The following is a 26,764-nucleotide window of genomic DNA, read 5'->3' on the forward strand; positions in this document are numbered from 1 at the left end:
ACAAAGTCTACCCCAAAAATGGGCGTCTATTTTTTCTTCTGCAAGAGAAAAAAATGGTGGCAGAGGTGGGATTCGAACCCACGCCCCCGGAGAGACTGGTGCTTTAATCAACACAGCTGAGAAGGTATGAAGGGTACGCGTACTCGCGCGTACCGTGTGTGTAAACCGTTTTTAACCGTTTCTAAACCGTTTTTAACTGTTTGTAAACTGTTTTCCTTAAACCAGCGCCTTAGACCGCTCGGCCACTCTACCTGAATAATAGGAAATACGGATACCAACCGGGATAAACCAATGCATGACGAACCTCGATAAATTTTGTAAACAAAAAAAAATCCATTCCAAATAGACGCTTTATCAAGAGTACTGCATGCACAAATTGATCTCAATGAACGAATGAATGAATGAATTATATAGTCGACAACAACAACAACAACAGACTGTAAAATGCTTTGCATTAAACACACACATATGCCATATACCATGATCGTTGTCCTGACTGTGATTGCGTTATTATCATTCACCATTCATCCATCATCGTCCACAACATTCAACATTACCGAACATTCGTTCAATGACAATGACCCCGAAGCATCATCCGATTGGCATTGTTGGAACACGTTGTTTGTCAATCCACTAAACAACAAACATGAATGCAACTGTTTCATCAATGTCACCTGCACCAACCAACCATCACTACTGATCAACGAAAACAACAACAACAACCATGAATTCATAGACAATTCTTCTTTGGTCTGGCTTCGTTGCTACAATCTCCAATCGGTTGATGACTCCATCACGTTGAGTCAATTTCATAAAACTTTGCCTCGAAAGCTGTTGGAATTGGTGGTGGCTAAAGATGCTAGTAGAAGATGTATGCCGCAACAAAACGATATCGTCAGTAGTAGTCTGCTGCTCGTCCCGCTACGAACGGATTTCATACGCTGTGACCAGAATATTGTCAACAATTTCCTCGGCCAACTGGTCCAAAGTGGCCACTACTACTGGCTACTGAAATCTTTGACCATCAGTGAATCTGGACTGGACAAAATACCGGACAATCTGCCTAACCACTTCAAATCTCTACACACGCTAAATCTGACAGCAAATCAATTGACCAAATTTGACTCGAACGACGCAATCATCGACCAATCATCATCATCATCATCAATCGAGACAATCGACCTGAGCAACAATCAATTGGAACGGGTGGATCTGAGCCATTTCACAGCACTACGAACAATCAATCTGTCACAAAACAATCTGTCCACACTGTCCCGCAACAACTTGCACGCACAAACAGTGGATGTGAACATTGGCAACAATCCCTGGAATTGTGACCACCGGATAGATTGGCTCATTGATATGATTGCCGAAATTGTCGAAAAGAATGGTCGGTCATATTTCTTTGAATCCACCTCGAATCAATTGATGAACAACGTCAACAATCACGTCGATCTATTCCAGACAAACGAACCGGAATGCAATCAGCCCATCGAAGCCAAAATGTTTCCCTTTTCAGTGTGGAAATCGGTAAAAGAATCGAGCATATGTCAAACATGCAATTGCTACCTCAAAGACAAATACGCCAAAGTCGGTTATCGGTATGTGTCGATCAACTGCACGAACCGCAATCTTGTATCGTTGCCTAGTCGTCTGCCAAAAAACACAAAAATACTGGATCTATCGGCAAATCAGATCCGTAACCTGAATCCGCTTAGCAAATACCATCACGGTGAGCTGTCGAAATGGGCAAACATCAACAAGATCATTTTGAGCAACAATCTGCTCGAATCATTGGACGGACTTGAATCGATACGTTCGATTGTGTTTCTGGACATATCGGGCAACCTGCTCACCGAGATTCCGTATCATATCGTCAACAAGGTGCTGTCCAGCAACAAGATTGATAAATTTCGAATCGGCAACAATCCGTACGTCTGTGATTGCAACACGGTCAAGTTTCAGAAATGGCTACACAATAATTACCGCATCATACTGGACATTAAACAAGTTCGTTGTGGCCATCTTCGTGACGAATTGCTGCTGCACAATCAATCGTTTTATGTCGGCGGTCCGATGATCCAACAGGCTCGTCAAAGTCGATTCTTCAACAAGGAAATCCTGCAAATCAACAGTCTACATTTGTGTCCAATTGCCGATACGGTGGTCGATGCATTGGACCTCATCAACATTGTGTTGGCCGTATCCATTATGTTGTTGATCATCAAAGTTGGCTACGATTTCTTGTGGCAGAAACGTACGGGCAAATTGCCTCGATTCTTTAAACTAAACATTTGACAGAGCGATTCATTTCTGCTTATCTTTATCAAATATCAACAGCAATGACAATAAAATGCATAATATAATCCACTCAGCTACTACTACAGTTCCTCTTTCGATGGCAGTGTTGTTTCGGTCAGACAAGCGGCTGTATCACTATGATGATTGTCGTTTGGCAACACTCGATCCTGGCACAGATATTGAATCAACGACTGTTGTTGTTGATGATGATAGTACCACTGTTCAATGTCGGCTTCGTGTTTTTCCATCATGTCTTCACATTGCGTTTTCAGATTCGTTATTTCGGCCGATGGTTTGTCCCAAAGATCGTATGGAATGCCCAGATCCACTTTGACACCCTTGTCCACCAGACCATGAAGTGTCTGGAACGTCGTACTCATTCCTTTTGCGAATCGATTGCTGTCCTTTCGTTCCTTGTGAATGTTGTATTCCAACATCACGTCACATATTCCGTCCATGGATTCAATCAATCGAAGTTCGCTGTTGTTCGTATAAATCAAATATATTATTTTCACCCTAATAACACAACAAACAAAAAGACACTTACGAGGCTTTGTATTGTTTTTTGGCACGTTGGTCACTGTCGAACGTGTATCCAGTCTCAATCACATCGTGTGACTTGGCCGTATCATGAAATCGATTCTCCAACTCTAATGCGAGAATCTTGCACACTTCACAAGCTGTTGCATATCGAACGCCATAATGTTCCTCTTCCACTGATGATGCGCTTATCAATAATGCTGGTACAAAAAACAGCAACATCAAAAGAGATGTGCAGCACAACATCTGTCAAATAAACAAACAAACAAACAAACATACGAAAATTAACATGTACTGGGGGTCTATTGATCGATAATATTAATTGGATCAATTTAATGCAACCAATGCCAACGTTGACTAGAATTATCAGAACATTTAGTGAATAAAAAGCCTTTTTCGGGCCAATAATCCAGACAATACGTGGACACAATCAACTGTTGATTGTTGTTGTCGTAGTGCCAGGATTTAGACAAATCTTGTCGGCAATCATCACTCAATTGGATTTGATTCGAAACCAAATTCGGTATGAGACATTCAACACCGTAAAACAGTTGATTTTCTTGATTCAAACGCAACAATCGACCACGAGGATTACTACTACTACTACTGGCAGCACTACAATAGGAACCAATCATGACAACTTGATTCTTCAATTTTTCGGGAGCCATACACACAGCGTACGCCACGTTGACCAATTGACCAAACTCAACATTACGTGGTGGTGGCCATCCAGATCGAAAAGTTTGCAATTCAATCGAATCATTGTCCACGGTGACATGTTCTCGAGCTTTTTCTGGTCGATGGGAACATGTTGCTGCTTCTGCTGCTGCAGTAGATGATGGTGGACAATCGAGTATTGGATAGTGAACGTAGAATGCATGCAACAGCACGTTTGGATCCAGAAATTCGATGGCAAATTGTCTACGAAGACAGTCAGGTTCGTATTGATAATTGAATGCTCGATGCGTCCGATCGACAACTTGTCCCATCGAATGGACCATCAGCTTGGGCAGTTCGTAGATGAGCGAACACGGTATGACCAGGATACGACCACCACCACCACCACATTTTCGGATTTTGTACGTATAATCCCAGATTACGTGACCGGCATTCGGATTGACCACATGATCGGAATCAAATAGGCCAATCTGCTCGGCATATGATCGAGCTATCGCAAATTGAACCTGGCTCAGAAGATCAACTTTTCTTGGAAATGTTCGAATCGTTTCATTTTTCTTCCATCGATTGACAAAGTGATAATCGGCAACTTGATCCAAGCGAACTTTTCGGGTCTTGAGTGCCCCATCCCAATACACTGCGGATGGAGATTCAACAGAAAAGTAGAAATTATGACGATCGATTTGACCTAAAACCGGTACGGCAACTGTACGTTCGTTTTGGACGATTGGCGCCAATAATGGTATGAGCCAATTGGCCGACACTTCCACATGAGAAGTGAGGACAACCAATACATCACCAGTCACCTGGCTCAATACGTTATGGATGGAACGAGACCAACCAAATCGTTCTTGCGTCTTGAACACTCGAACCTTGCCGTGTTGTACGTTCTCGCCAAACAATAGTGGCAAATATTCCAGGAATAATTCCACCGAAAACATGCGAAATATCTCAATATTGTTGAGCAAGTGTTGTTGGTGGCGGTTGGAATAGATTTCTGAATTCAGATAAGAAAGCGTACCATTCGTGTATTGATTGCAGCAGCCATCGGCCATGACAATCACCTCTTTCAATATTGACCGTGGACTGTTCAACAGCACCGAAAAGATGGTTCGAGTAAGAACGATCATATCTTCTTCATGGAACGGAATGATGACGCTCACTTTGGGCATCACTCTTGGATCATAGTGCCAATGGCGACATTTCCACGGTCTTTCGTCTGAGGCACGACGATCGTATGGAACACGGCGGTTTGTTTTGTCATTCACGCCGAAAGCATTCAATTTGTCTTTACTTGACCAGCCAAACATGTCGAAAATACCGTACGGCAGTTTTCCATACACCGATTGCTCAAATCGACTCAAATCGGTCCATTCGTAGAGATTTTCCAGACGTTCAGAATAGAACATTGTTTGATTGACATCCAGTACAAATCTCAATGATTCTCGAAGATTGGCCACCGCTTCACCCACAGGCACTATGTCCGATGCATTATGATGATGATGATGGTTACACAATAATAATAACCACAATAATACAACAACAACCACAATAACATTCATTGTAACAATGGGACAGAACACAGATGACAAGAACATATTTTATAACACTGCTATTTTATTTTCAAATTGCTACTTACCTCGAGATCGAACTTGGCTACTGTCGAAAAAAAAATTCGAAATTCAATGTATCAAAAAGTGTACACACGCACACACAAAATTGTAACAATCACAAAGATTGCATGGAAAATTTACCAAGCCAATATTTCCGTGAAATTTCTGATTCAAATTGAGAGAAAACAAACACAAACACACAACTTTGGAAAAGAAAGAAAACTTTATTCTTTATTAGTAATAATATAATATAATAACAAGACAAACTCAAATGGGATTCTATTTACAACAAGGAAACAACAACCACAACAAAATCAAATCAAACATAAACATGATTCGGATCTTCGTCGCTTGAAAAGAGGACTTCATCTTGGTCATCGGCGATAGAATTCCAGAATGCAATGGCCACTTGTTCCGCATAACGTTTACGTTCTGCTTCATCCTCCATTTTCGATGCTTTCTCTGTTCGTAGATAGTGACAATGTCTGAGACAACCACCACCACCACCAACAACAACAACAACTAACCTTTCATTTGCGTAAATTTGGACAACATGCTCTCGAACCTGTCAGCTTCTTGTTCGGTAGTAATGTTTGGCTGCTCGTCGTCACCAGGCTGATGACATGTAGAGCTTGATGCAAGACCACTATTCGTCGAGCATTTCAATGTTTCATCACCACCGCAATGCAGCCTATTGATCTGTGTGATGAGCGTATCGCTTGATCCAGATGATATGATGTTGTATGATGAGGAATGTTTCTCTAAGCAACAAAACAAACATTACAATCACAAACAATTTATATATGACACTTATATTTACAGACCTTTGTAGTTGAGATTGGGCCAAACATATGCCTGGATGACCTTGTATAATCGTTCAAAGCTATCCTGTTCACGCAATTCATCCGCATCACTTTGTTCAGCAATATGGTGGTCGTCGGGTGCCAGCTCGACTAGCTCGAATCCTTTATCGATGCAATAGTTTTGAATGTCTATCCGTCGAACAACACCTTGTTCGCTGGCATTCTCACAGGAAAGAATCCTGATTGCACAGTTCTCCATCAGATCAATGTACTCGGTCCATTTGTCCAGATTGTTGAGACAATGTTCATCATTGTTGTCCATATAGATTATGATGCCGTGAATGTAATCATAAAATCGATCCGGCAATTCGAGCGGCTCATTCAGTTCGACTAGATAGATTTGAGTGGTATAATACTTGTTATCCAGCATGGCACAGTGACACTGAATCGGTGCAATCTTTTTGGCTCCCAGGTCCAGATTATTGCTATCGAAACGCAACGTTTTCTCGCCATTCTCGAGAACCGGTCGAAATTCGAGATTTGATTTGTCTATCGAATTTTCAATGATTCCTGAAGAAAATTGAAATCACCATTTTCATTCATCACCAAATTCAATAATAAAATATTGACATTTACTTTTGATCCAATCGGATGATGACAATTTGGACGTAGAACTGACGACCAGTATGCCTTGAAATAGATTCTCATCCAGATGGCTGAACATTAACGAATCGTGCATTTCGCTGGATTGATTCATCAATTCACCAAAAGCGACAAAAATAATCATTCGCAGCTCACACACAAAATCGAATCTGATGGACAATTTTTGTCAACAAACCACTCTTCTCACTGTAATGAATATACTTTACTTTAATTCAAACGCCATCTACTGCAAATTGACAAAGCAAAAATTGTATTTATACATTGTAAGTGTGATGGAATTTTTTTTTGTTTGGCTGCAAAGAATACACATGTCTGTGGGGATATAGCAAGGCACATTTGAGATGGGTGAAAAAAATCATCTAATCTCTGTGTGTGTTTGTGTACATACAACTAATTCAATGATCAAGGAGATAATATATTGATGCAATGATGAGAGAAATTGAAACACAACATCTCATGGAACACTCATTTGATTTTCATGTTGGCCAACGAAGATTCAATCGACTAAAAGAAATATACAACATTAATATCCAATGTGTGTTTGTGGTGTTTGCTTGATCCAATCTTACCTTGAGATCCCAAATGACCATTTTGCCGTCAACGCCGATGGTCGATATTTGCTCGGTTTTCCTTAGTTTCGAATCGAAATCCGAATAGAGACGAACCTCGAGTATGGTGTTCTGGTGGACCGTATCGAGCATCGTGTTTGACACGGTATTCTCGACCAATGCACGCTTGTCCATATCACGAAATTTTCTCATTGCACTGCATTCATTCATTCATTGATTAATAAATAAATTGAAATTCAATGAAAAGCAACACTCACCTGAAACCGTCGGCTTCTCTCTTTGTCGATTTATCAATTTTGGCCAGAAATCGAATTTCGCCGCTATAATCATCGTAGCAGTAGAGCATGGGACAGCAATCATGACCCTGGTTTTAATCATTGCATTAGCATTCCATATTCACCAAACGTAATGAAATTGAAACTTACCGCTGTGACGAGCAGATTGTCCGAACACCAAACGCACGATAGGAATGGCAAAAATGTGGTTCGCACGTTGATCGGATGCATGCTTTTACGAGAATCGACCACCGAAACACTTGAATCATGAGACACCCAAGCCAATCGAGTACCGTCGGGCGAAAAAGCCACACAATGAACCCAGCCTCCTAGAACCAACAATGATTGATGAACAACAGTCAATAATCAACAACAACAACAAACCTCCGCCTTGTGACGAGTGAAATTCGGCCAACATTGTGCCGATATCTGTTTTTCCATTCCACGTGGCTTTCACTTCATCAGCATTGATTGAATTATCCACGTCACGGACATAAGCTGTGAATACTCGCGTCCGGAAATCGGTAGAACCACATGCCAACAGGGCATTGTTTGGATGCCAATCAATACTTGTTACCGTTGATTTTATCGATTTTTTTATGTGTTTGCTCACCCACCAGTCATTTTGTTCTTCAAAGTAACAGACCGATATCAGTTTCGCACCACAACCAACAGCTAACTTGTCCTCCTTGGGTGACCACCGAACACAAGTCGCAGCCCGATTTATACGAAGTAAAACCAACGTCGGCTTCCATACGCCATCCACCAGCGTCCAAACGTAGCCGTTCCGGTCCTTGGGACAATTGTGGTCAGACAATCTCACAAACAGTCATACACACACACACACACACAGAATACTTACGGCCGAACAGGTCACGATTCGATTTGTTCGTTTGGCCCAATCAATACTGGTCACTCGAAGATCATGTTGGCCCAAAGAACTATTCAGATTCCATTTGCCACCACCTTCTTTGTGATAAATGTGCACTTCATTATTGTTTGGCGATACGGCCAATTCTGTAATTACAAAAAACCGTTAGCTTATTAAATATTAAAAAAAATTCATTATTAAAGTCACTTACTGTCTTTGTTTGAATTGAACGCGTGAGAAGTGATTGGCTGGACGCCGAACGTGTGAATTTCACTGTTACTCATCATCTATTAATACGATACGACGATCGATCCAGGATTCTTCACTAAATCGTATGACTTGATTAACAATCCAAATAAACACACACACAACAGCAGCAACAACAGTAGTTAGTGACGTAAACAAATGGGATTGACAGGAAAAGCGAGATATATGAGATGGCGAAACCACCAAACAATGATTGCATGCAGTAACTGTTACTGCTGTGACACATCAATGTAATGGCCAATTTAAGCTCAAAAGATGTTCACATTACGCCCGATCAACACTAATAACTCACCACCAACGCCGACAACAACAAAGATTCTTTTCGACAACCAAAAGTCAATGAATCACGAACAAACTGAACTACGCCCACCAGATGGATTACCGGTGTTGGGAACTAATCTTTTTTTTTCTGTAAAGACAAAGATGATGATGATCAAGACTCATTCATCACTAAACACACTACACATACGCATGCGCGCCACGAAGGGTGAGGTCCACCCCCCACTAAAACATATGATATCCATTCATAGAAAACGTATGGCCATGGGATTTGAATCCAATTATCCAATTAACCCATTTAAAGGAATTATTATTATTATTATAACAATTAATTAGCCCAGATGTATAAATGGAAATCGTAATCGTAGAGCACACAATCAAAGAGATGGCAGCCGAATTTTCCATCCTCTATGTGACCTTTCCAAACATGGAAATGGGCAGGAAAATCGCTCAGTAAGTTTCGACATTTCATTCCATCATCAACTATCCATTCATTGATTACCCATCAAAGTGAACTTTTAGAAAAGCGATTGGCTTCTTTCATCAATCTGATCCCTTCGGTGATGACCATGTATCATGAAGCGGAAAATGTGGCTGCAACCAAAATCAAAACCACCAAAAACAAACAAACAGAACAAATCGATGCAGAGATTCTGATGATGGCCAAGATTCGTTCGACGTTGGCACCGAAAATCCTAGATTTGATGGATCGATTGCATCCATATGACCTACCCGAAATGTATACCGTACGAGTAGGTATCATTATCATCATCATTCAATATATAGTGCACTAATACTACTCACACCATTCATCATCATATGTCTCGTAGATCGATCAAATGAATGGCACATTACGGGACTATTTGGATGCCAATTTGGCCAGAAACATTTAACCAGTGACCAATTATTATTGTCCAATGTACACATTAAACGTTCATAGTGTTGTTCACTTACTCGGTTATTATTTATTGTTAAAGGGCTTTATGTGTGTGTGTATGAGTCATTCTGTTATATCGTGATCCTAATTGGAAAAGGAAGGGGGCAAACAATGTCAGGCAAATAGTTTATCAAAGCACGAATGGCAATAAGGCTTTTCGTTGTGCTTTTTGAAGGTTCCTTTGTTTAATTGTTTCAGGCAAAACGAACAGGTAAAATGTTCCGGGTGATACTTCTGGAACATGGCTGTTATACAACGGCCCGTGATCGGCTGACGACATGATGCACACAGGTTACCTCGTTTGTCGTGATAATGTGGTTCACAGTAAGGTCGTCCCTCAAAATCGAAATAACTTTTGCCCTCGGTAAATGGCGATTTGCAGTCCTGCAACACACAACACAACATTCATGAATCAATTAGCACACGCACACACACACACACATACCCGGCATACAAAACAATCCTGGTGCCATTGGCCTCCCAATGCGGTTACATAATTGTCCTCGATCGGTTTGGCACAACCCGAACATTTCGGCGCGAATAGTTTGAAAAAATCTTCTCGACAGTAAGCATTACCGGCCTTTTCATGATAGCCTTCATCACCGAAATTTTTGCCGCAATGCGAACAACAAAAGTGTTCCGGATGCCAGGTTTTATCCAATGCAGTGATACATCTCTGAATGAAAGAATCAATCAATCAATGAACAGTGGATGGCATAAAGCAACTCACATCATAGATGGGTTTATTGCAATAATGGCACTTGGGCGAAAACAAACGGTGATAATCCTGTTCACAATAGGCAACACCATCTCGTTCGAAAAAGGTGCTATCACCGAGTTGTTGTTGACATTTGGCACAAACAAAATGTTCTGGATGCCATGTAGTGCCCAAAGCGGTAACCACTTGACCGATGATAGCACGACCACAAGCTTGACAATCACCTTTGGTCGCAGTGGACACACCTTGTTTGTTGAGGTCAATCTCTAGATTGCCAATCATTGAATCCAAATCAGCGCTTAGAATTGGCGCATATCCTTTGTTGGGCACCTGAATCTTTCCCAATGCCATGTAGTTGGCTTTGTTGGTGGTGGCCGTCGTTTTGATCTGGTTGAGCTGCAACGATCAAAACGATCGTGAGTGACACAAAGGTGACACAAAAAACAAACACTCACCTTAAAGTCGGACAATGAGGCCATCAAATCGTCAAGTTCGCGGGTTGCATGCGATACAGGACCGTGACCGCCAGATGGTAACGGAACTTGAATCACTGGATTCTCATTCATCTGAGCTTTCTGTGGTGTGATATTCACCAATTGTCGATTGTATTCGGAAACGGGCTCAATTCGAGCTTGTTGTGGCCGATTACCGCCGTCGTCATACATGACTGTCGTAGTGCCTCCAACACCACCATTAATGCTAGGTTTGCTTCATATTACAAACACACACACACATACACACCCAATCAATGAAGAACAAGAACAAGAACATGAACGAGGCAAACTTACTTGTATGCTGATGATGATGATGATGGGGAAGTTGTTGCGTTTTGCAGATTGTACTCCAGATTTCTAATCAAATCATTCACCTGATCACTGTCGGTCGAACGTTCTCTTTGTTGGCGAGAAGCGTTGCCATTCGTCAGATAAGGACTGGTAGCACCGTTCGTTATGGCTGTATTGTAAACGAATGGGAAAAAAAGTATGGTAAAAATCCACAAGTCACAATCGATAATGAATAGTATATAAGGGGACAGGAAATGACGCCAGGACGCGGCGGCAACCAGAACCTTGAAAAGTGATCATCATCGTTTTTTGCAATGTCTTGTACGAAGCAAAAAAGCAGTTGTGTTGTTGAACGTAATGTGTGTGTGTGTATAACTGAATGAATAAAATCATTGTCTGGATGGCTTGCTCATTTTTGTGCAATCAACAACCACACTTCCTACACTAAATAGCGATGACCATTTCGGGGATATGGTTGCAAAAACAAGAGTAGGCATCACTACACACACACGCACACACACAAGTGCACATAACACATGTGTCCATAAAAGGCAAAAATTCAAAAGCAAAGCAAAGCAAACATGCCTGCATTGGAATTGGCTTGCCGTTCCAAGCTTCTATTGTGGTGGTGGCCGTGGCGACCGGATTCGGCTGATGCTTTTCTACCATTAAGTTCATAGCTCAAACGGGCTGCATCCAAATCATCAAGCAAATTGTTAATCATGCTGATCTTTTCCGTTATGACATCAACATCGCCATCGGTCGAATTTGGTTGATTATGGTTGTTCTTGGTGGTCGTCGTCGTTGTCGTTGAATAGATACCTTCATAGATGGGTGATGTACCATTGCGTCCATTTATCGGTGCATAATCGTGATCGGCTGATCCTCTGGCTAACATTTGTTCATTCTGGTACAGAGGCTGTGTGTGTGTGTGTGAATGATCAACAGTTAGTAAGAGTAATCAAAGTAAAATAGTTGGATTCTACATACTTCGTCGTTAACGTAATACTGGGGACTGTAGTGTTTGGCCACTTTGGCTGTACTGTAAGCTGGTTGTGAAGATATTGTCGGATCATGCGGTTTGCTCAGCTTCCACGTCCCACCGCCACTACCGCCAATCGGATGCGTCTTCAATGTGGATGTGGCTCGCTCCAAATCCTGTAGTAACGAATCTAAACATTGAACGTTTAATTAACAAACAGTGAGTGTGTGTCTGGTAAATTGACGAAAAAAAGTTTCCATCGGATAATATAAACAATCCATCACTCATCAAACACACATCAAACACACATCAGACAGACAGACAGACAGACCTTGGATTCGTTCCATGCCTTTTTTCCGATACATTATTGATCAATTGATGATGATCACACGGAAGCAAATGAACAACAAAAACAAACTTGGTCACTACTGCTCTGCCGACTCCAGGACCAATGTGCAAGTCCAGAGACAGAGATGAGATTAATGCTTTATGCACACACAACCAAAGTCAAACGCAATTCTTTGCCCACCAAAAATAAGGTTGTATTCGATGGATTCACTGATGGTTATTGCCAGCCGATGTGCAAAATACACACACACACACACACATTCCTATCGGCCAAATGGCGGCAATAACGAACTACGAATGAATGATATTTCTCCAACAACAACAACAACTGTGAATTTCACATTCACTTTAATTCTATTTATAGAATCCAACCTCTCTGAACACAAACACACACGCACACATCTCTCTTTTTCCCTGCCAAACTGTCTTTACAAATTAGCAACCATCAACAAATCATCAAACAACAACATCGATTGTATTAGATTCGTGGTAGAATGTGTGTACAACACCCATAAACCAAACAGGCATAGGGCGTCATTTTCCGATTCGATTCGGGTATCGAAATTTCGGGTATTTTCCACCATATACCATAATCATCATTTTCACTTGCTTTTTGTTCTGATCTAACGGTCATCCTAAATCGATGAATGCATGTTTGTATGTGTGGCAATAATCAAAGTGAAGCCTACATTTAATTGCCAAAATTGGATAGCTGTCAATGACGACTGAGCGAAGCATCAAGGCATTCTCAATAATCAACAATTCAATTAGTTCAATCAATCACATCAACAGAGTTCTAAAGATTTGATGGCCAAATTTGACCGATACATTCATATAATAAATTCAAATTCATTATATGAGTAATGAGCAAACATTGACAATTTGCTCTCGATTCGTTTGGGCAAACGTCCAAATAACCGAGCAGATGTTTGCCAATCATTCATTCATTCATTCATACAGTTCAGAGAATTCGCAAGCTTGACTTACCCAAATCATCCATATTCGTGAATACTACTCTATTAGTGAGGCAAAAACTTTTGTCACTTTGATGTGTTTTGAGTGTTGTCGGCCTCGAAATTTTCTCTCCCAAAATGATGACTACGATTATAGCTCACGGTCTCTGTTGATGTATGTTGTTGTCACATATGATGATGGTGATGATGTGTTTTTACACAATCAACAACATTAACACGAACAAATTAAATTCTGAGATATGAGATAATCAATGTCCAAATCAATTGGATATCCAAGATGGATGGTCAATTCGTTCAAACATACGATGCTCGCAATTTTCATTGTTTGCATATACGATTTTTGTAGTCTAGGAAACCAAAATCAAAATCAATGTACAACGTATTTGAGCAATTACATAGTATTAGTATTAGCATACACACACACACACATATATATGTGAAAATAACAACAAGTTAACAAACACACTCAATGATGCCTTTTATTTGCTCATCTATTTGGTTTGATCATCATTGATTCACCGATTCACCACATGACGACAATTACAATGACCACTTGGACAGTTTTATCAATAATAAAAATTTGTCAAAACAAACAGTGTAGCCATCTAGCGTTGTTAGGCATGTTGTTAGACATTCAAACCGAACGATAACCAGTAAAGACGGTAAATGAGCTAACCCGTCCATGAAACCTTGATGTCGAATGTTGAAGGGAATGTTGTTCTCACCCAACCGAATGTTGCTATCCACTCTCGACATTGATAGAGTTGAACTTGTCCGACGCCACAAACCGGAAAGACAAGATTATTGAATTTACATTGACCGTCGCCATCCTACGCACGCACCACAATATCTTTGACCAAATTTGGCTCAATACAACTTCAGACAACCCGTCCCGACAATGCATGAGCAGATTTATTTATACCTGGCCTCATTTCAAGACGCCCACATACACCTATGTGTGTCATGATGAGAAAAAAGAAACATTTCTTTATTCAAGTAGATTATGATGATGATGATTAAACATTAGACAAACGAAATACGCGCTATGTGTGTGGTTGTGATTACAATGATGAGACAATGCGCTAAAAAATGATCAATAACATCATGCTGTCAATTAGTAATGGGAAAGGGCTAATTAATTCAGTATGGCTTTGGTCGTCGGTCGCTCATCGGTGGACCACGCATAGGTCCAAAATCGCCACGGCCACCACGTGGTGGACCACCACCACCACGCCCTCTCATTGGCGGCCGATTTCCGCCACGCATCGGTGGACGATCACCAGGAGGACCACGCATTCCATGCGGACCCATTGGCGGTCCATCTCGTCGACCAGGTCCGCCGCCCATCATTGGAGGACCACCACCACCACCACGTCGATCCATCGATGGAACAGGAACATCGCCCGGTCTTGGAGCTTTGCATCGATTACATTGATCCCGCCATGAAAAGTTGTTGTTGTTACAGCCAGGACAGCGCCAATCGCCTTGTCGAACGAAACCGTTATCTCGATTACGACCACCACCTCTATCACCACCACCACCGCCGCCGCCACCACGTGGTGGCCCTCCTCTTCCGCCGCGTCCACCTTTGTAATCACCACCTGCAGGCAATTTACGCTGGGCAAATTCCACGTTCAATATTTTCCCGGTTCCAGGCAATTCTTTGCCATGAAACCATTGAATGGCCGATTTGGCTGTATGTGGATCTTCATAGGTTAAGGTAGCTTCGCCTTTTCCTTCTCCAGTTACTTTGTCGCGATAAATCCAAATCTTGTGTTTCTGCGATCTATCTGTCTATATATTTATGGTAATAAAAACAGACATGATTATTAGACATTTATTATCCACATCCAATGAGTGACACTTACCTTGATGATACCGATAGACCCAAAATGACTTGACAATTGATCTTCGGTCACGTCGAGTGGCATTCCCGAAATGAAAATTGTATCATTCTCGACATCGGTCGGTTGGGCCATATAACCACCACCACCACCACTACCGACAGCCGATGGCGGAGGCGGCGGTGGTCCTCCATTTCGACCAGGGGGTGGAGGTCCAGCTTGATCAGGAAATTGAACAAGAATTAGTCAATTTAATCACCATAATTAGTTTCATCATGCATATCTTTCTGTTTGTTTCTCTCACTCTCTGCTTGTGTGTGTGTGTGTGTGTGTGTGTTTGTATGATTGTGAAAACTACACAATGTCAACAATCAACCCATTCACAGTGATGGTAGTTGTAAATTAAACCGAATGATCATGATAAACCATAATTGCATAACATTGTTTACCTTTGAAACCACCTGGGCCTGAATTACGGCCACCACCCATTGGTCCACCTCTGTTTTTTCATGTGTCATTACACCAAGCACACACACAATACACACCACGTCATCAAAATCATTTGATTGAACAATTGTCATTGATGTATTGATTGATAGATAGATAGATCCCGTTATGGATGTCATAAATAAATAAATAGAGAGAGAGAGAGAAAAAAAGTTATGAAGATAAAACACACACAATTAGATTGACCATAATACACATAACATCAACACTGGTCATGTGTGTTTTGTTTTTGAAAACCCAGTTATATATACACCACAATTATTTAGTGAAATGAAGTGTGCCGCGTGTTTGATTACACTTGATTGATGATGTTATCACCGTGATGTTAAACATTGACCCAATTCAATACTCAAAATACACTTAATACCCGGACTGTGAAAGAGACGCAAGTTAGTTATAACAACAATACAAAGAGAATCAGACGACATACATGTCAATTTGATAAATACCTTTGTGTAAACAAACAAAACATATTCTTCTATATGGCAATCAACAGCCAAACACTCTTTTTTCTTGATTGACAAATGAACCTTTTCAATGAACCCAAGTGTGATTGATTCATCTTCATAGAGACAACAACTGTCGTTCATATTCTCGCAGTGTAAGTGGTAATTTCAAAAACCCATGTCCAGTTATAATGTTTGAAATAGAATTTACCTGAAATTTCCTGGACCAGGCGGTGGTGGTCCATTTGGTCCGCTAGGGGGAATTCCTCGATTCATGCCATTGCCAGCGTATCCACCACTATAGCCATTTGGTCCTGATCCATAATTGGATTGAGGTCCAGGAGGAGGAGGGGGACCGCCACTTGGTTGCCATCCTACTGCTTGTGCATTTGGTGCGTTCGGACCTTGTGGTGCATTTCCATATTGAGCCTGATATGGTGCTGGTGGTTGTGCTGGATTTGGATTCGAACCAGGTTGACTTTGGTAATAAGTGTTGGCGCCATAAGCTTCCGATCCAGTAGCGGCTCCATATCCAGTAGATGCAGGTGGTGGTGGTTGTGGAACAGCATTCGATGCTGCATTGGGTGGTGCAACATTAGCATTTGCAGCTTGTGCATACCCCATATATGCCTGTTGTTGGTTTTTCGTATCTATTTTGTGTCAAAATGATATCGGTCAGCAACATGGTCAATGGTCATCATATCATCATTACCGTAAGATGGCTGAGTTGTTGTATACGAAGAATATTGATCCGAAGTGGGTGCATGTTGTGGATATGAACTGCCGTATGGATTGTTGGCACCTGTTCCATATGCAGGAACTGCATTAGCTGCCGTACCTTGTGGGGGTGGCGGTGGTTGACCGGCTGGATTCGAGTAATATCCAGCGGTTGCAGGATAACCTCCATAACTAAACAGTAATCATCAGTATCAATATAAAAATCCATGCGACAAACAAACTTACCCTGTGTTTTGCATGATGAACAAATCTAAATTGATAACGGAAAGAAAAAATTATCTGATTGAATTCGATTTAAGCAATTGCGATCATCTATTAATGAGAACTCGAGCGAAAATGAAACAATGGAATGAAAACAACACATGAGCACATGAGCACAACGAACGAGTGGACTCGTCCGCCGTTCATGAACGACGTGCTCTTCATCAATATACCGTGGTACTTCGGTTAATTTATATTGCCGAAAACCTAAACATTGCCATACTTTGGATATCTCAACAGGAAATTGTGTTGACATTCAACAATGAAAAAAAAAATTGAAAAATCGTCATATTCAAATTTACCAGTGAACTATGATAATCTCTCACAAGTCAGCAACAACATTACTAAGCAACAAACCATGATGCCACTATGTTTGAATGGGTAGGATAAATTCACTGTAATATAAAATTCATCATTTGGCGCGCTCATTTTGACCGTTGAATTGTATAAACACTGTGTGCGAAAATAGTAACTAGATCACTAGATTTTGTTTGAATTTGTCATTGCGTCTATCACCAGACATTATCAATCAATCAATTTTCATTATGGAAGATAATTTATTTTACGGTTATCTTAGTTATCATCGCAAAGATTCCAAAAAGAATTATTCGATACGCAAACGAAACATTACAATCGGTAGCCAAAAAACAAATGACATACGGTTAAAAAAAGGTATATCTGATCGGAAATATCTTCAACTATCGATCGTGAATGAATGCAATTATAAACTGGACATTTGTACATGTAAGCATGTTGTTGTCATTATATGATGATTGTTGTAATCTGAAATTTTTCCCAACATAGCTGTTCCAACTGTTCGAGAGAACATCGCAATCGATGATGCAAAAGTTTTTCTTGAGCACGAATCCATTCAATTAAAAGATGGCAATGTTCTATCAATTTTTGGACTAAATTTTACATTCGTCGCCAATAAAGCTGATAATAAATCAAACATTACTAAATCAGCATCGAAAATTCCTGTCTTGAACAAGTTGAATCTTTATTCCGATAAATCATGTGGTTCACCAAACAAAAATCTGGCTACAAGTTTTCCATTGGTTTGTTCGACATTGGCACAAAATTCAAAGATTCCAGTGTCCGTTCATACACCCAAATTGATTAATTTGAATGATGATACGTGTACACCTTCACTGGCCATATCCAGTCACGAAAATAATGATTCAACATTGCAAAATGATCAACAATCTTGCGTTGCACATATGGATGATAATGATGATAACGACTCAGATAATAATGAAAGAACTTTCGAAATAGATCGGGACGAATCAATGCTGCTAAAGTTTAATACACCATCTTCTTCGAAAATTGGCTCCAAATCCTTGAAATCCTTATTGAAAACGGCAACACCAATAAATATGGAAACAACAAATCGGAAATCGGTTGTTTTCAATGAGCTTGTGGAAGAAAATCACAGTGAATATGATAGTCGTACTGGACAATTATTTTCTTCAACAAAAATGTCCAGAAAACTATTCCCCATTTCACCTGATCAACAAACATCGAATGATGAACAAGATGAACTGAGTGTTTTTCTACAACATGCGGAAATTGACTCGTTCAAAGAACAATCAACACTCTATCAGGATGCCGTCACCGAAGTGTCGATTACAAGTCAGGACTTTGTCTCATTCATTGACAGCACTATGACTAAAGAGCAATCAGGTAATTGGTTAATCTTTTAATCTCTAATAACAACAATCGTTTCAATTTAAACATCTAGATTCCGAATCAGATGAACTTGGTCAACTTTCACTAACGATAAGCAATCATGATGAATGCAAAGTTGATGGTAAACCTGACATACTTGTCGAAAAACAACTTGGCACCCCAGTAGCTGATTATGATTCGAATGTCGATTATGGTGTAAAAAAACTACAGCAACCGACAACACCGATGGCTGATTACGAATCAAATGTCGATTATGGTGTAAAAAAACTACAACAACCGACAACACCAATGGCTGACTATGATTCGAATGTCGATTATGGTGTGAAAAAACTTCAACAACCGACAACACCAATGGCTGACTATGATTCGAATGTCGATTATGGTGTGAAAAAACTTCAACAACCGACAACACCAATGGCTGACTATGATTCGAATGTCGATTATGGTGTGAAAAAACTTCAACAACCGACAACACCAATGGCTGACTATGATTCGAATGTCGATTATGGTGTGAAAAAACTACAGCAACCGACAACACCGATGGCTGATTATGAATCAAATGTTGACTATGCCATCAAGAAATTACAGCAACCAACAACACCGTTGGCTGATTATGAATCAAATGTCGATTATGGTGTAAAAAAACTTCAACAACCGACAACACCGTTGGCTAATTACGAATCAAATGTTGACTATGCCATCAAGAAATTACAGCAACCGACAACACCGATGGCTAATTACGAATCAAATGTTGACTATGCCATCAAGAAATTACAGCAACCGACAACACCGATGGCTGACTATGTAACATACATTGATTTTGGTATCAAAAAACTTCAAAAAAGCATTACACCCTTACCTGAATATGATGGCAATCTATCCGGATTCGAGAATCTTTTCTCAGTCGACGACTCTAATATGATTACGCCAATCAAGCCAAGAGGTAGAGGACGTCGACCTAGACAGGTACAAAGAATTGAAGATAGTGAAAATCGAATTCTAACACGTAGTGCAGCAAAGAATAAAAACAAGAATGAAGAAAAAGAACCATCAACGGAAAAATCGGCAAAATGTAAAAAACAATCAACCGGCAACAAACGACGTCGTAAAATTGACAAAGATGAGATTGGTCTTCTCATTGATAGCGATAATGGAATTGGTTGTATTAATATTCTCCTTATTTTATCAAACCCAATTTATCGTTTTTTCTTTTGTTTCAGAATCTGATGAAGTTGATATAGAAAAGATTCGAGAATTGGCCGCAATCAATTCTAAAAAACCACATGTGGATCATTTTCGAAAACGTTCTCGTGGCTCCAGAAAACAATCAGCAAATAATGATAGATTGCAAACAATCGACATCGAACTGGATGACTATCAGTTAATGGATGCAATGACTAAAACGCCGATAACTAGTAAAAAGACTAAAGTGAAAAATGCAACTCGCAAGAGAAAAACAGCAACGACAATGGATGAATCGACGTCCAAAAACAAAACCATCAAAAGCAAGCGCAAAACTAAAGCCAAAACCAATGATGATCATGACCATGATGAAGATTCTAACAACGAAGCCAAGGAAAATCTTAAAAATGTCGTCAATTGTGAGCCAAAACCGAATGAACCTAGAAAATATCGGTACATATTGCCGGAAGTGGATTTTTCCATGCGATTGGAACAGAAAGAACCGAATGGAGCCAAAGGAGTTGTAACACGGTCGCGTGCCAAACATATCGAATGAAGACGAAACAAATCATCGACCACCATATTCCATAGAACATAAGTTAATTTGAAACAAATTTCATTATTCTCTGCCAATACATCATTGTTAAACATTTATTGATGATTACATGCACGTTTTTTAATAATAAAATAAGTTATTATACATGACACTATACAATCAATCATTATTTAGGGAAATCCTACAGTTTGAGTGTCGTAACGGATGAATAGGCACGAATCGATTGATTACATTTCCTATGCATTTTATTAAGAATGAACTGGAATCCTTGTTGATTTATGCAACAGATGCTGCATTCAACTGGACAAAACTCAACAAATCAATGTCAACATCAACACAATTGAATTGAATTGAATTGAATGATTTTGTTGATTTTTTTCTTTCGAAGCACTTGTTACACTACGGTTTCAGGTTTCCATATGCAAACACGTTATCTTTTCGTTTTTACAATTTTACAATTTCAAGTGTCTATGAAAGCTGACAAAAAAAATGTTAACCATAAGCGATAAACTTTTTTGCTATTGCCATAAAATGAAAATCATAAATTTTGATAAATAATTTTGTGGTCGCAATAAGTGAATTTCGTTGCCACACTCACACATTGATTGGTAGAGTGTAGGGATAAAGTTTCATTTTTTTCCTGTTGCAAATCATCATCATCATCATCATAACCATAAAATCAACAAATCAGAATTGCCTCTTTCTTCATTCATTCATCATCGTCATCAGAGAATCGTACAAAATGAATGACAACAATAATCGACATTATTATCCATTGGATAAGTAAGTCAATTATCGATTGATTGGAGATTATCTGATCAGGCTAATTTGCTAATCAATCATTATTAGATGGCATCTAATCAAAATTGTATTCATACTGCACGGAATATCAGCTCTATTACCATGGAATATGCTCATCAACGCAGACAGTGTAAGACATTTTGCTCTAAAACTTCATTTGAACACATTCATTAATTCAAAGGCAATGTGCAATAGTATTTTGTCGATTACAAATTAGTTCGGCCAAATCAAACGACAACAGCGCCGTTTTCGTTGGACAATGTTGATGCTGGATTGAATATAACGGAAATTATTCATTCGGATTTATTGGAAAATTATCGACAAAATTTTCTACCATATCTAAGTACAGGTAAGATTTGAATGACATTGCAATTTTCTGCTAGCAGTTAAATAATCACTTGACAATCAAGCATCAAAAGTGCCAAACATTATCTTTCAATTGGTCAATCTATTGTTTAGTTCAAGGTAATAGACCCACTTGTCATAGACATAACACATAGTTTCATAGCATCATCATTGAATTCTAGTCCGCGATCGTATCGAATTCGAATGAATGTGTCATTCTTGGTGCAGATTGCTTTGTTCATCATAATGATTGGATTGGCTTTCATCGATACAAGTGAATGGCCGGTAGTGTTTTTCTGGATCACAATGATCATTGCCGTTCTATTCAATACGGTCAATGGAATCTTTCAAAGTTGTATATATGGGTTTGTGGCCAAATTTCCAATGAAATATATCAACTTTGTCACTTTTGGATTCAGCTTTAGCGGCACCATTGCATCCATCTTCCTGATTGTCTCGTTAATGTTATCACCTCATCCAAGAACGGTTGCATTGTACTATTTTTCTTTTGCAACCGCATTCATGATTCTCTGCTATGTCAATGAAATATTTCTCACCAAAAACGTATGTGAAACCAGTGATGATCGATTCCTAATTAACAATGACAACCAATTATAGCGTTTCTTTAGGTATTATTTCTATGGACACGCAAATCAAAAATTAGCAGCCCACGATAATCCATTACAAGTACAGGCCAAGAACGGAGATTTGCAAATGGACAATGTCAACAACATTATTCAACATGAAAATGAGAAAAATGAGAAAATGACAATCAAAACATTCAAATTGGTGTGGAACAAATGCTGGATTCAGCTGATGAACTCGGTTCTCATCTACTTTTCAACGTTTGTCATATTTCCGGCCATCCAAGCGGCAATCAAACCACTTGATTCGATCGTCGAACAAAAATTCTTTGCACCTGTGTTTTGTTTTCTATTTTTCAATACGTTCGCTTCCATCGGTAACTATGTGGCCGAAAGGATACGTAGACCAGAACCAGCTGGTCTTATATATCTGGTTGCCATTCGATTTCTGTTCATACCATTCTTTCTGTTCTGCAACTATATTCCTGATCGACGAACATGGCCAGTATTGATCCAAAGTGATTATGTTTACATTCTTGGCTCGGCATCACTAGCATTCTCCAATGGTTATGCATCTAGTCTAGCAATGATGTATGCACCGAAATGTGTGCCGCAACAATATGCTCCCATCAGTGGAATGATGGCTTCAGCAGCCGTCATCATCGGTAAGCATTACATATTCACAATCATCACTCTCTCATCATTCATCATTGATTTTCAACAGGCATCATAATTGGAGTTCAATGTTCCATGCTGTTTCAAGCATTAATAACATGAACAACTATTTTTCAATAATAAACTTGGACATAGACATATTCAATGATATTTAATTTTGCAATTTTCGATAATAAAAAAGAAATTTGATTTGATTTGATTTGATTTGATAGATATCATCGATAAGTGAGAGATTCGATATAATACTATTGGATGATTACAATACATGAGCATGCTCCCATCCATCCATCCATCCATCCATCCATACGGTTATTTTGTTTGGCTTCGGCTATTTTTATTTTTATCATCTATATCTATATTGATTGATGATTGAAAACACGTGAGTAAATGGCCAAAATAAAATTGTTAATTGTAATGGGACCGAGCGGCTGTGGCAAGAGTACCATTGCCAAAGAGTTGGCCAATCGTCTTAGCAATGGTAGTTATGTGGAAGGTGATCAATTACATCCAAAATGTAATGTGGACAAAATGTCTAATGGTACTGTATGTAGTTCATTCAATTCATTTCAATCCAACATAACCCAATTATTGCATAGCAATTCCTCTTGATGATGATGATCGTTGGCCATGGTTACAATTGATTCGTGAACATTGTGAAAACAAAGCCATTGAAATCAACGATGAATTGGATAATGATGATCGAGATCGAGAACACTTTATAATTGTAACATGTTCGGCGTTGAAAAAAATCTATCGGGATCGATTACGACAAATTCAACATGTAGAGTGGATCAAATTCATCTTTCCAAATGGATCACAGCACTTGGTTAGAGAAAGAATCAGCCAACGAAAGAATCATTATATGAAATGCAACATGCTAGCATCGCAATACGCGTGTTTAGAATCACCTGTCGAATCCAACGAAAACGATGTCATCCAAGTCGATATAGAACAATCAATTGATACGATCGTTGAGGCAATTATCAATCATCATCAATTGTGTGACTAGTAAATGTAAAATCTATACGTTTATTTTGACAAATTGCCTCCTTGTCTATCTTTTTTGTTGTGATAATTTACCAAAAATTCTTCAATATTTGAGCCTAAAATTTTCTGAATGAAATAAATTCTAAATTATCCATCTAATCATCTTATTATATCATTATCTAGTATTAATTATTAATATATTTACCTCAACTTTTTTATCCACCATTGATGCACGTTTGGAATTGCGGAGAGAATCGTCAGAACTTGCGGATATTCTTCTTTTTTGTTGATTAACATTATTTTGTTGTTGATGATTATGAGAGGAAATTTTTTGCAATTGCATATCGGATTTGCGTCTATTCGTAGATTGTGATTGATGATTACCAGTCAATACTTGTTGATTGGATGGAGGATGGATCGTTGAGCTATTAGTCTGTATCTGCCTGTTTTGTGAATCACTAATCCGTTGATGTCTTTTTCCTTTGCTCAGAATACTAGGAACGGCTCGAAGTGACTCGATACGACTGTTTTGTTTTGACTGCTGTGTTGATTCTTCTTGGACAATACTTGGATTCATCATTGATTGATGATTGTCAACAACAACGGCCGTCGGCAAATTGATCGTCGGTTTTGTATCAGTAATGACTGTATCGGTGCTACAAGTTGTTATTGCATTTGTGGTCAGCGCCGAAGATAGATGATTTATGTTGGATGAATCGATGTAATAGATTGTTTCCTGCGTAGTAGTAGCAGTAGTAGTGGGATAGGATAGATAGACTACACCTTGTTGATCACTCCATGCTATCGTCTGATTATTCGGAATTATGACTGGTTGCGTGAGATTCGTATTGGGTGCTGACCAATTCTGTATGGACAAAACTTCCACATTCGAATCCGATTGTGGTGGACAAGTTTGAGCTGTAGCTTGAGTAGTCATTGTTGCTGCTGGCTTTGGTTTATTATTATCATCATCATTATCATCATCATCACCACCACCATTAACCAATTCAATGGTTGTTGTCAATGCTTTTTTATCGTCATTATTCTTATTGAAAGTGTTGTTGTTGTTGTTCATTGTGGCTGAACAATTTTTCAATGCTTCTTGAACCTCTTTTTGTTTATTATTGATTCGACTGAATTTTGACACAAAATTATGATTCTGAAAGATTGGCTTGATTTTCGTGCAAGAACTAGCTGCTGGATTATTATTATTAGTAATAGTAGTAGTATTAGTAGTGATGCACTCATTAGCAGATGATGTATTGTTAGATCTATTAGCGATAACCGACCCTCTATCCGGTGTCTTTAGCTCGTTTATCAAATTTTTCACAGGCATCACTTGGCTTTGATTTTTCACCTTTGAATTTTGCTCACTACTTGTCGGCGTCATAAACATATTGGGCGTATTCAACGATGAGTTCGAAGTACAACTTGGCGTGTTCAAGTGAATTGATTTAAAGGGCGTATTGGCAATTTCCTTTTCCACCACTATGTGCACGAAATCCTGAAATTCAGGCTCGTCGGCCAGTGAACTCAATAATTCGTCCATCGTTTCGATTGGAAGCAGATCATTTTCAATATCACCAATCTTATTCTCTGAATCGGCTGAACTTTTGAGCTCTTCAGATCTTTTAATGCTTTCATCGTTCTCTTGTTGTTGATTCACATTCTGAACATCATTCGGATTATCTTTGACATCGATAATTTTCTGAATGGTATTGGCAACTTTATCTTGCAATGGACGATATTTCAGTAGTTCATCAAAGATAATTTGTGGTTGGACTTCGATATCGATTTCAGACGATTCACAAGCCATCGAGGAGATTGGCGATGAACTGGCCACCTGTTGAATCGGATCAGATGACCGGCAATGAACCGATAAATCCGAATGAAATTGTTGCTGTTGCCTTTGATATGGATGTTGATTCAACAATCGTTTGGGTGTTGCACTTTTTCGTCGAGGAGAATAGGCATTCAAATTTCTTGATTGGAGAATTTTGTGCCTAGAGTTTGAGTGTGTGGAAAAACCAACTTAAATGCATTGAAGTGAATATAAACGACACTTACTTTGGTGTGGATAAATGGTTAACGTTTCGAGGTTGTGATTCCATGGTAATACCATCTTTGACATTCGTTTGATGATACAAACCATCATACGAATAAGTGGTAATATTTGGAAAATCCATCATTGTTTGTACAGGCTGAATGGTGCCAAGTCGTGAGAATTTTCCATTAAGCGTTTCGACCAATGACATATTATATGGTTTCGTTGAATACTGATAGCCACTTTTGATACCTTGAGCAAATTCACGTAGATAAGGTGATTCATCAAGAAAAAGTTGAGCTGTTCGCACACAATTCGTTTCGAGTAGATAGCCATATGTTAATCGGGCTATATCCGATGGCATAAGACATTCATTAGACATTTTGTTTCACAATGATCCACATCATATGCGTGTGTGATGTGATGGATACAAAATGATTTTTGAAATGTGAAATCCACACTCAAACAAACAAACAAACAAAATTGTAGACAAACAAAGCAG

The 26,764-nt window shown here is 39.3% G+C and overlaps 9 protein-coding genes, 1 long non-coding RNA gene and 1 other non-coding gene across 20 annotated transcripts; 4 read left to right on the plus strand and 7 right to left on the minus strand.

Annotated features, from left to right (window-relative positions):
* Positions 1-57: 57 nt before the first annotated feature.
* Positions 58-252, minus strand: TRNAL-AAG (transfer RNA leucine (anticodon AAG)). Its single transcript has 2 exons — positions 215-252; positions 58-101 (listed from the first exon to the last, which is right to left on the minus strand). It is a non-coding gene; the product is annotated as a tRNA-Leu (tRNA).
* Positions 253-444: 192 nt separating this feature from the next.
* LOC124499478 (uncharacterized) lies at positions 445-2,370 on the plus strand. Its single transcript, XM_047063390.2, is given in 2 exon segments — positions 445-2,076; positions 2,079-2,370. Coding segments are annotated over 2 exon segments (1,839 nt in total). The 3' UTR covers positions 2,286-2,370.
* CNPYb (FGF signaling regulator protein canopy b) lies at positions 2,307-5,448 on the minus strand. The gene is made up of 3 exons (XM_047063565.2): positions 5,159-5,448; positions 2,849-3,087; positions 2,307-2,781 (listed from the first exon to the last, which is right to left on the minus strand). Exons 2-3 carry the CDS (start codon positions 3,085-3,087, stop codon positions 2,382-2,384), a joined length of 639 nt encoding a protein of 212 aa, XP_046919521.2. The 5' UTR covers positions 5,159-5,448; the 3' UTR covers positions 2,307-2,381.
* LOC124499636 (uncharacterized) lies at positions 3,095-6,722 on the minus strand. The gene is made up of 5 exons (XM_075728384.1): positions 6,572-6,722; positions 5,957-6,505; positions 5,660-5,893; positions 5,458-5,594; positions 3,095-4,931 (listed from the first exon to the last, which is right to left on the minus strand). Exons 1-5 carry the CDS (start codon positions 6,720-6,722, stop codon positions 3,174-3,176), a joined length of 2,829 nt encoding a protein of 942 aa, XP_075584499.1. The 3' UTR covers positions 3,095-3,173.
* Positions 6,723-6,784: 62 nt separating this feature from the next.
* Positions 6,785-9,027, minus strand: Arpc1 (Actin-related protein 2/3 complex, subunit 1A). Of its 3 annotated transcripts, XM_075728389.1 has the most exons (8): positions 8,873-9,010; positions 8,525-8,638; positions 8,305-8,459; positions 7,827-8,235; positions 7,593-7,771; positions 7,425-7,531; positions 7,168-7,363; positions 6,785-7,102 (listed from the first exon to the last, which is right to left on the minus strand). In XM_075728389.1, the coding sequence occupies exons 2-8, from the start codon at positions 8,598-8,600 to the stop codon at positions 7,064-7,066; spliced, it is 1,161 nt and encodes a 386-aa protein (XP_075584504.1). In that variant the 5' UTR covers positions 8,601-8,638; positions 8,873-9,010; the 3' UTR covers positions 6,785-7,063. The 3 variants fall into 3 exon arrangements, with proteins under 3 accessions (XP_075584504.1, XP_075584506.1, XP_075584505.1); XM_075728391.1 differs by having other exon boundaries at positions 7,833-8,235; positions 8,525-9,027; XM_075728390.1 differs by having other exon boundaries at positions 7,593-7,768; positions 8,525-9,027.
* A 176-nt stretch (positions 9,028-9,203) lies between these two features.
* LOC124499638 (uncharacterized) lies at positions 9,204-9,812 on the plus strand. Its single transcript, XR_006959555.2, has 3 exons — positions 9,204-9,312; positions 9,371-9,611; positions 9,690-9,812. It is a non-coding gene; the product is annotated as an uncharacterized LOC124499638 (long non-coding RNA).
* Pax (paxillin) lies at positions 9,805-14,447 on the minus strand. 4 transcript variants are annotated; one of them, XM_047063529.2, is made up of 9 exons: positions 14,032-14,447; positions 13,617-13,950; positions 12,290-12,471; positions 11,885-12,218; positions 11,303-11,468; positions 10,970-11,222; positions 10,527-10,910; positions 10,242-10,472; positions 9,805-10,180 (listed from the first exon to the last, which is right to left on the minus strand). In XM_047063529.2, the coding sequence occupies exons 2-9, from the start codon at positions 13,627-13,629 to the stop codon at positions 9,911-9,913; spliced, it is 1,833 nt and encodes a 610-aa protein (XP_046919485.2). In that variant the 5' UTR covers positions 13,630-13,950; positions 14,032-14,447; the 3' UTR covers positions 9,805-9,910. The 4 variants fall into 4 exon arrangements, with proteins under 4 accessions (XP_046919485.2, XP_075584502.1, XP_046919486.1 ...); XM_075728387.1 differs by having other exon boundaries at positions 12,122-12,218; positions 13,617-14,447; XM_047063530.2 differs by lacking the exons at positions 13,617-13,950; positions 14,032-14,447 and adding an exon at positions 12,613-12,984 and having other exon boundaries at positions 12,122-12,218.
* Positions 14,448-14,564: 117 nt separating this feature from the next.
* Positions 14,565-17,469, minus strand: LOC124499600 (uncharacterized). Its single transcript, XM_047063540.2, has 6 exons — positions 17,364-17,469; positions 17,113-17,309; positions 16,612-17,050; positions 15,897-15,946; positions 15,472-15,665; positions 14,565-15,397 (listed from the first exon to the last, which is right to left on the minus strand). The coding sequence occupies exons 1-6, from the start codon at positions 17,375-17,377 to the stop codon at positions 14,744-14,746; spliced, it is 1,548 nt and encodes a 515-aa protein (XP_046919496.2). The 5' UTR covers positions 17,378-17,469; the 3' UTR covers positions 14,565-14,743.
* A 142-nt stretch (positions 17,470-17,611) lies between these two features.
* Positions 17,612-20,977, plus strand: LOC124499637 (uncharacterized). 2 transcript variants are annotated; one of them, XM_075728386.1, is made up of 4 exons: positions 17,612-18,143; positions 18,204-19,082; positions 19,141-20,250; positions 20,309-20,977. In XM_075728386.1, coding segments are annotated over exons 1-4 (2,190 nt in total). In that variant the 5' UTR covers positions 17,612-17,944; the 3' UTR covers positions 20,311-20,977. The 2 variants fall into 2 exon arrangements, with proteins under 2 accessions (XP_075584501.1, XP_075584500.1); XM_075728385.1 differs by having other exon boundaries at positions 19,141-20,247.
* Positions 20,978-21,095: 118 nt separating this feature from the next.
* LOC124499603 (equilibrative nucleoside transporter 3) lies at positions 21,096-24,377 on the plus strand. Of its 2 annotated transcripts, none has more exons than XM_047063543.2 (8): positions 21,096-21,609; positions 21,676-21,757; positions 21,823-21,976; positions 22,038-22,092; positions 22,155-22,536; positions 22,591-23,221; positions 23,281-23,769; positions 23,828-24,377. In XM_047063543.2, the coding sequence occupies exons 1-7, from the start codon at positions 21,569-21,571 to the stop codon at positions 23,331-23,333; spliced, it is 1,398 nt and encodes a 465-aa protein (XP_046919499.2). In that variant the 5' UTR covers positions 21,096-21,568; the 3' UTR covers positions 23,334-23,769; positions 23,828-24,377. The 2 variants fall into 2 exon arrangements, with proteins under 2 accessions (XP_046919499.2, XP_075584503.1); XM_075728388.1 differs by having other exon boundaries at positions 23,897-24,377.
* Positions 23,366-26,737, minus strand: LOC124499584 (uncharacterized). 3 transcript variants are annotated; one of them, XM_047063518.2, is made up of 3 exons: positions 26,286-26,737; positions 24,424-26,221; positions 23,366-24,344 (listed from the first exon to the last, which is right to left on the minus strand). In XM_047063518.2, the coding sequence occupies exons 1-3, from the start codon at positions 26,642-26,644 to the stop codon at positions 24,261-24,263; spliced, it is 2,241 nt and encodes a 746-aa protein (XP_046919474.2). In that variant the 5' UTR covers positions 26,645-26,737; the 3' UTR covers positions 23,366-24,260. The 3 variants fall into 3 exon arrangements, with proteins under 3 accessions (XP_046919474.2, XP_046919476.2, XP_046919475.2); XM_047063520.2 differs by having other exon boundaries at positions 24,241-24,360; XM_047063519.2 differs by having other exon boundaries at positions 24,241-24,373.
* Between the last annotated feature and the right edge of the window lie 27 nt (positions 26,738-26,764).

The sequence above is a fragment of the Dermatophagoides farinae genome, chromosome 2 (assembly GCF_024713945.1).
Source record: "Dermatophagoides farinae isolate YC_2012a chromosome 2, ASM2471394v1, whole genome shotgun sequence".
NCBI lineage: Eukaryota > Metazoa > Arthropoda > Arachnida > Sarcoptiformes > Pyroglyphidae > Dermatophagoides > Dermatophagoides farinae.

Coding starts and splice junctions, on each gene's coding strand:
- CNPYb (XM_047063565.2), bottom strand. CDS start 3,087: ATGTTGTGCTGCACATCTCTTTTGATGTTGCTGTTTTTTGTACCAGCA. Junction 2,782..2,848: donor AAAAAACAATACAAAGCCTC/GTAAGTGTCTTT, acceptor TACGAACAACAG/CGAACTTCGATTGATTGAAT.
- LOC124499636 (XM_075728384.1), bottom strand. CDS start 6,722: ATGATTATTTTTGTCGCTTTTGGTGAATTGATGAATCAATCCAGCGAA. Junction 5,894..5,956: donor GCCCAATCTCAACTACAAAG/GTCTGTAAATAT, acceptor TTTGTTGCTTAG/AGAAACATTCCTCATCATAC. Junction 4,932..5,457: donor AAGATCCGAATCATGTTTAT/GTTTGATTTGAT, acceptor GATGTCAATCAA/ACAATGTTCTATTCTGAACG.
- Arpc1 (XM_075728389.1), bottom strand. CDS start 8,600: ATGATGAGTAACAGTGAAATTCACACGTTCGGCGTCCAGCCAATCACT. Junction 8,460..8,524: donor GTTCAATTCAAACAAAGACA/GTAAGTGACTTT, acceptor TTGTAATTACAG/AATTGGCCGTATCGCCAAAC. Junction 7,772..7,826: donor TCACTCGTCACAAGGCGGAG/GTTTGTTGTTGT, acceptor TGTTGGTTCTAG/GAGGCTGGGTTCATTGTGTG.
- Pax (XM_047063528.2), bottom strand. CDS start 12,646: ATGTATCGGAAAAAAGGCATGGAACGAATCCAAG. Junction 11,223..11,302: donor TCATCATCATCAGCATACAA/GTAAGTTTGCCT, acceptor TGTAATATGAAG/CAAACCTAGCATTAATGGTG. Junction 10,473..10,526: donor GCAATAAACCCATCTATGAT/GTGAGTTGCTTT, acceptor TCTTTCATTCAG/AGATGTATCACTGCATTGGA.
- LOC124499600 (XM_047063540.2), bottom strand. Junction 15,666..15,896: donor AGGCCCAGGTGGTTTCAAAG/GTAAACAATGTT, acceptor TTCCTGATCAAG/CTGGACCTCCACCCCCTGGT. Junction 15,398..15,471: donor GGTCTATCGGTATCATCAAG/GTAAGTGTCACT, acceptor ATAAATATATAG/ACAGATAGATCGCAGAAACA.
- LOC124499637 (XM_075728385.1), top strand. CDS start 17,945: ATGGAAGATAATTTATTTTACGGTTATCTTAGTTATCATCGCAAAGAT. Junction 19,083..19,140: donor TATGACTAAAGAGCAATCAG/GTAATTGGTTAA, acceptor TTAAACATCTAG/ATTCCGAATCAGATGAACTT. Junction 20,248..20,308: donor TGATAGCGATAATGGAATTG/GTTGTATTAATA, acceptor CTTTTGTTTCAG/AATCTGATGAAGTTGATATA.
- LOC124499603 (XM_047063543.2), top strand. CDS start 21,569: ATGAATGACAACAATAATCGACATTATTATCCATTGGATAA. Junction 21,610..21,675: donor CATTATTATCCATTGGATAA/GTAAGTCAATTA, acceptor AATCATTATTAG/ATGGCATCTAATCAAAATTG. Junction 22,537..22,590: donor AAATATTTCTCACCAAAAAC/GTATGTGAAACC, acceptor AACCAATTATAG/CGTTTCTTTAGGTATTATTT.
- LOC124499584 (XM_047063518.2), bottom strand. CDS start 26,644: ATGTCTAATGAATGTCTTATGCCATCGGATATAGCCCGATTAACATAT. Junction 26,222..26,285: donor AACCATTTATCCACACCAAA/GTAAGTGTCGTT, acceptor CTCAAACTCTAG/GCACAAAATTCTCCAATCAA. Junction 24,345..24,423: donor TGGTGGATAAAAAAGTTGAG/GTAAATATATTA, acceptor TATTTCATTCAG/AAAATTTTAGGCTCAAATAT.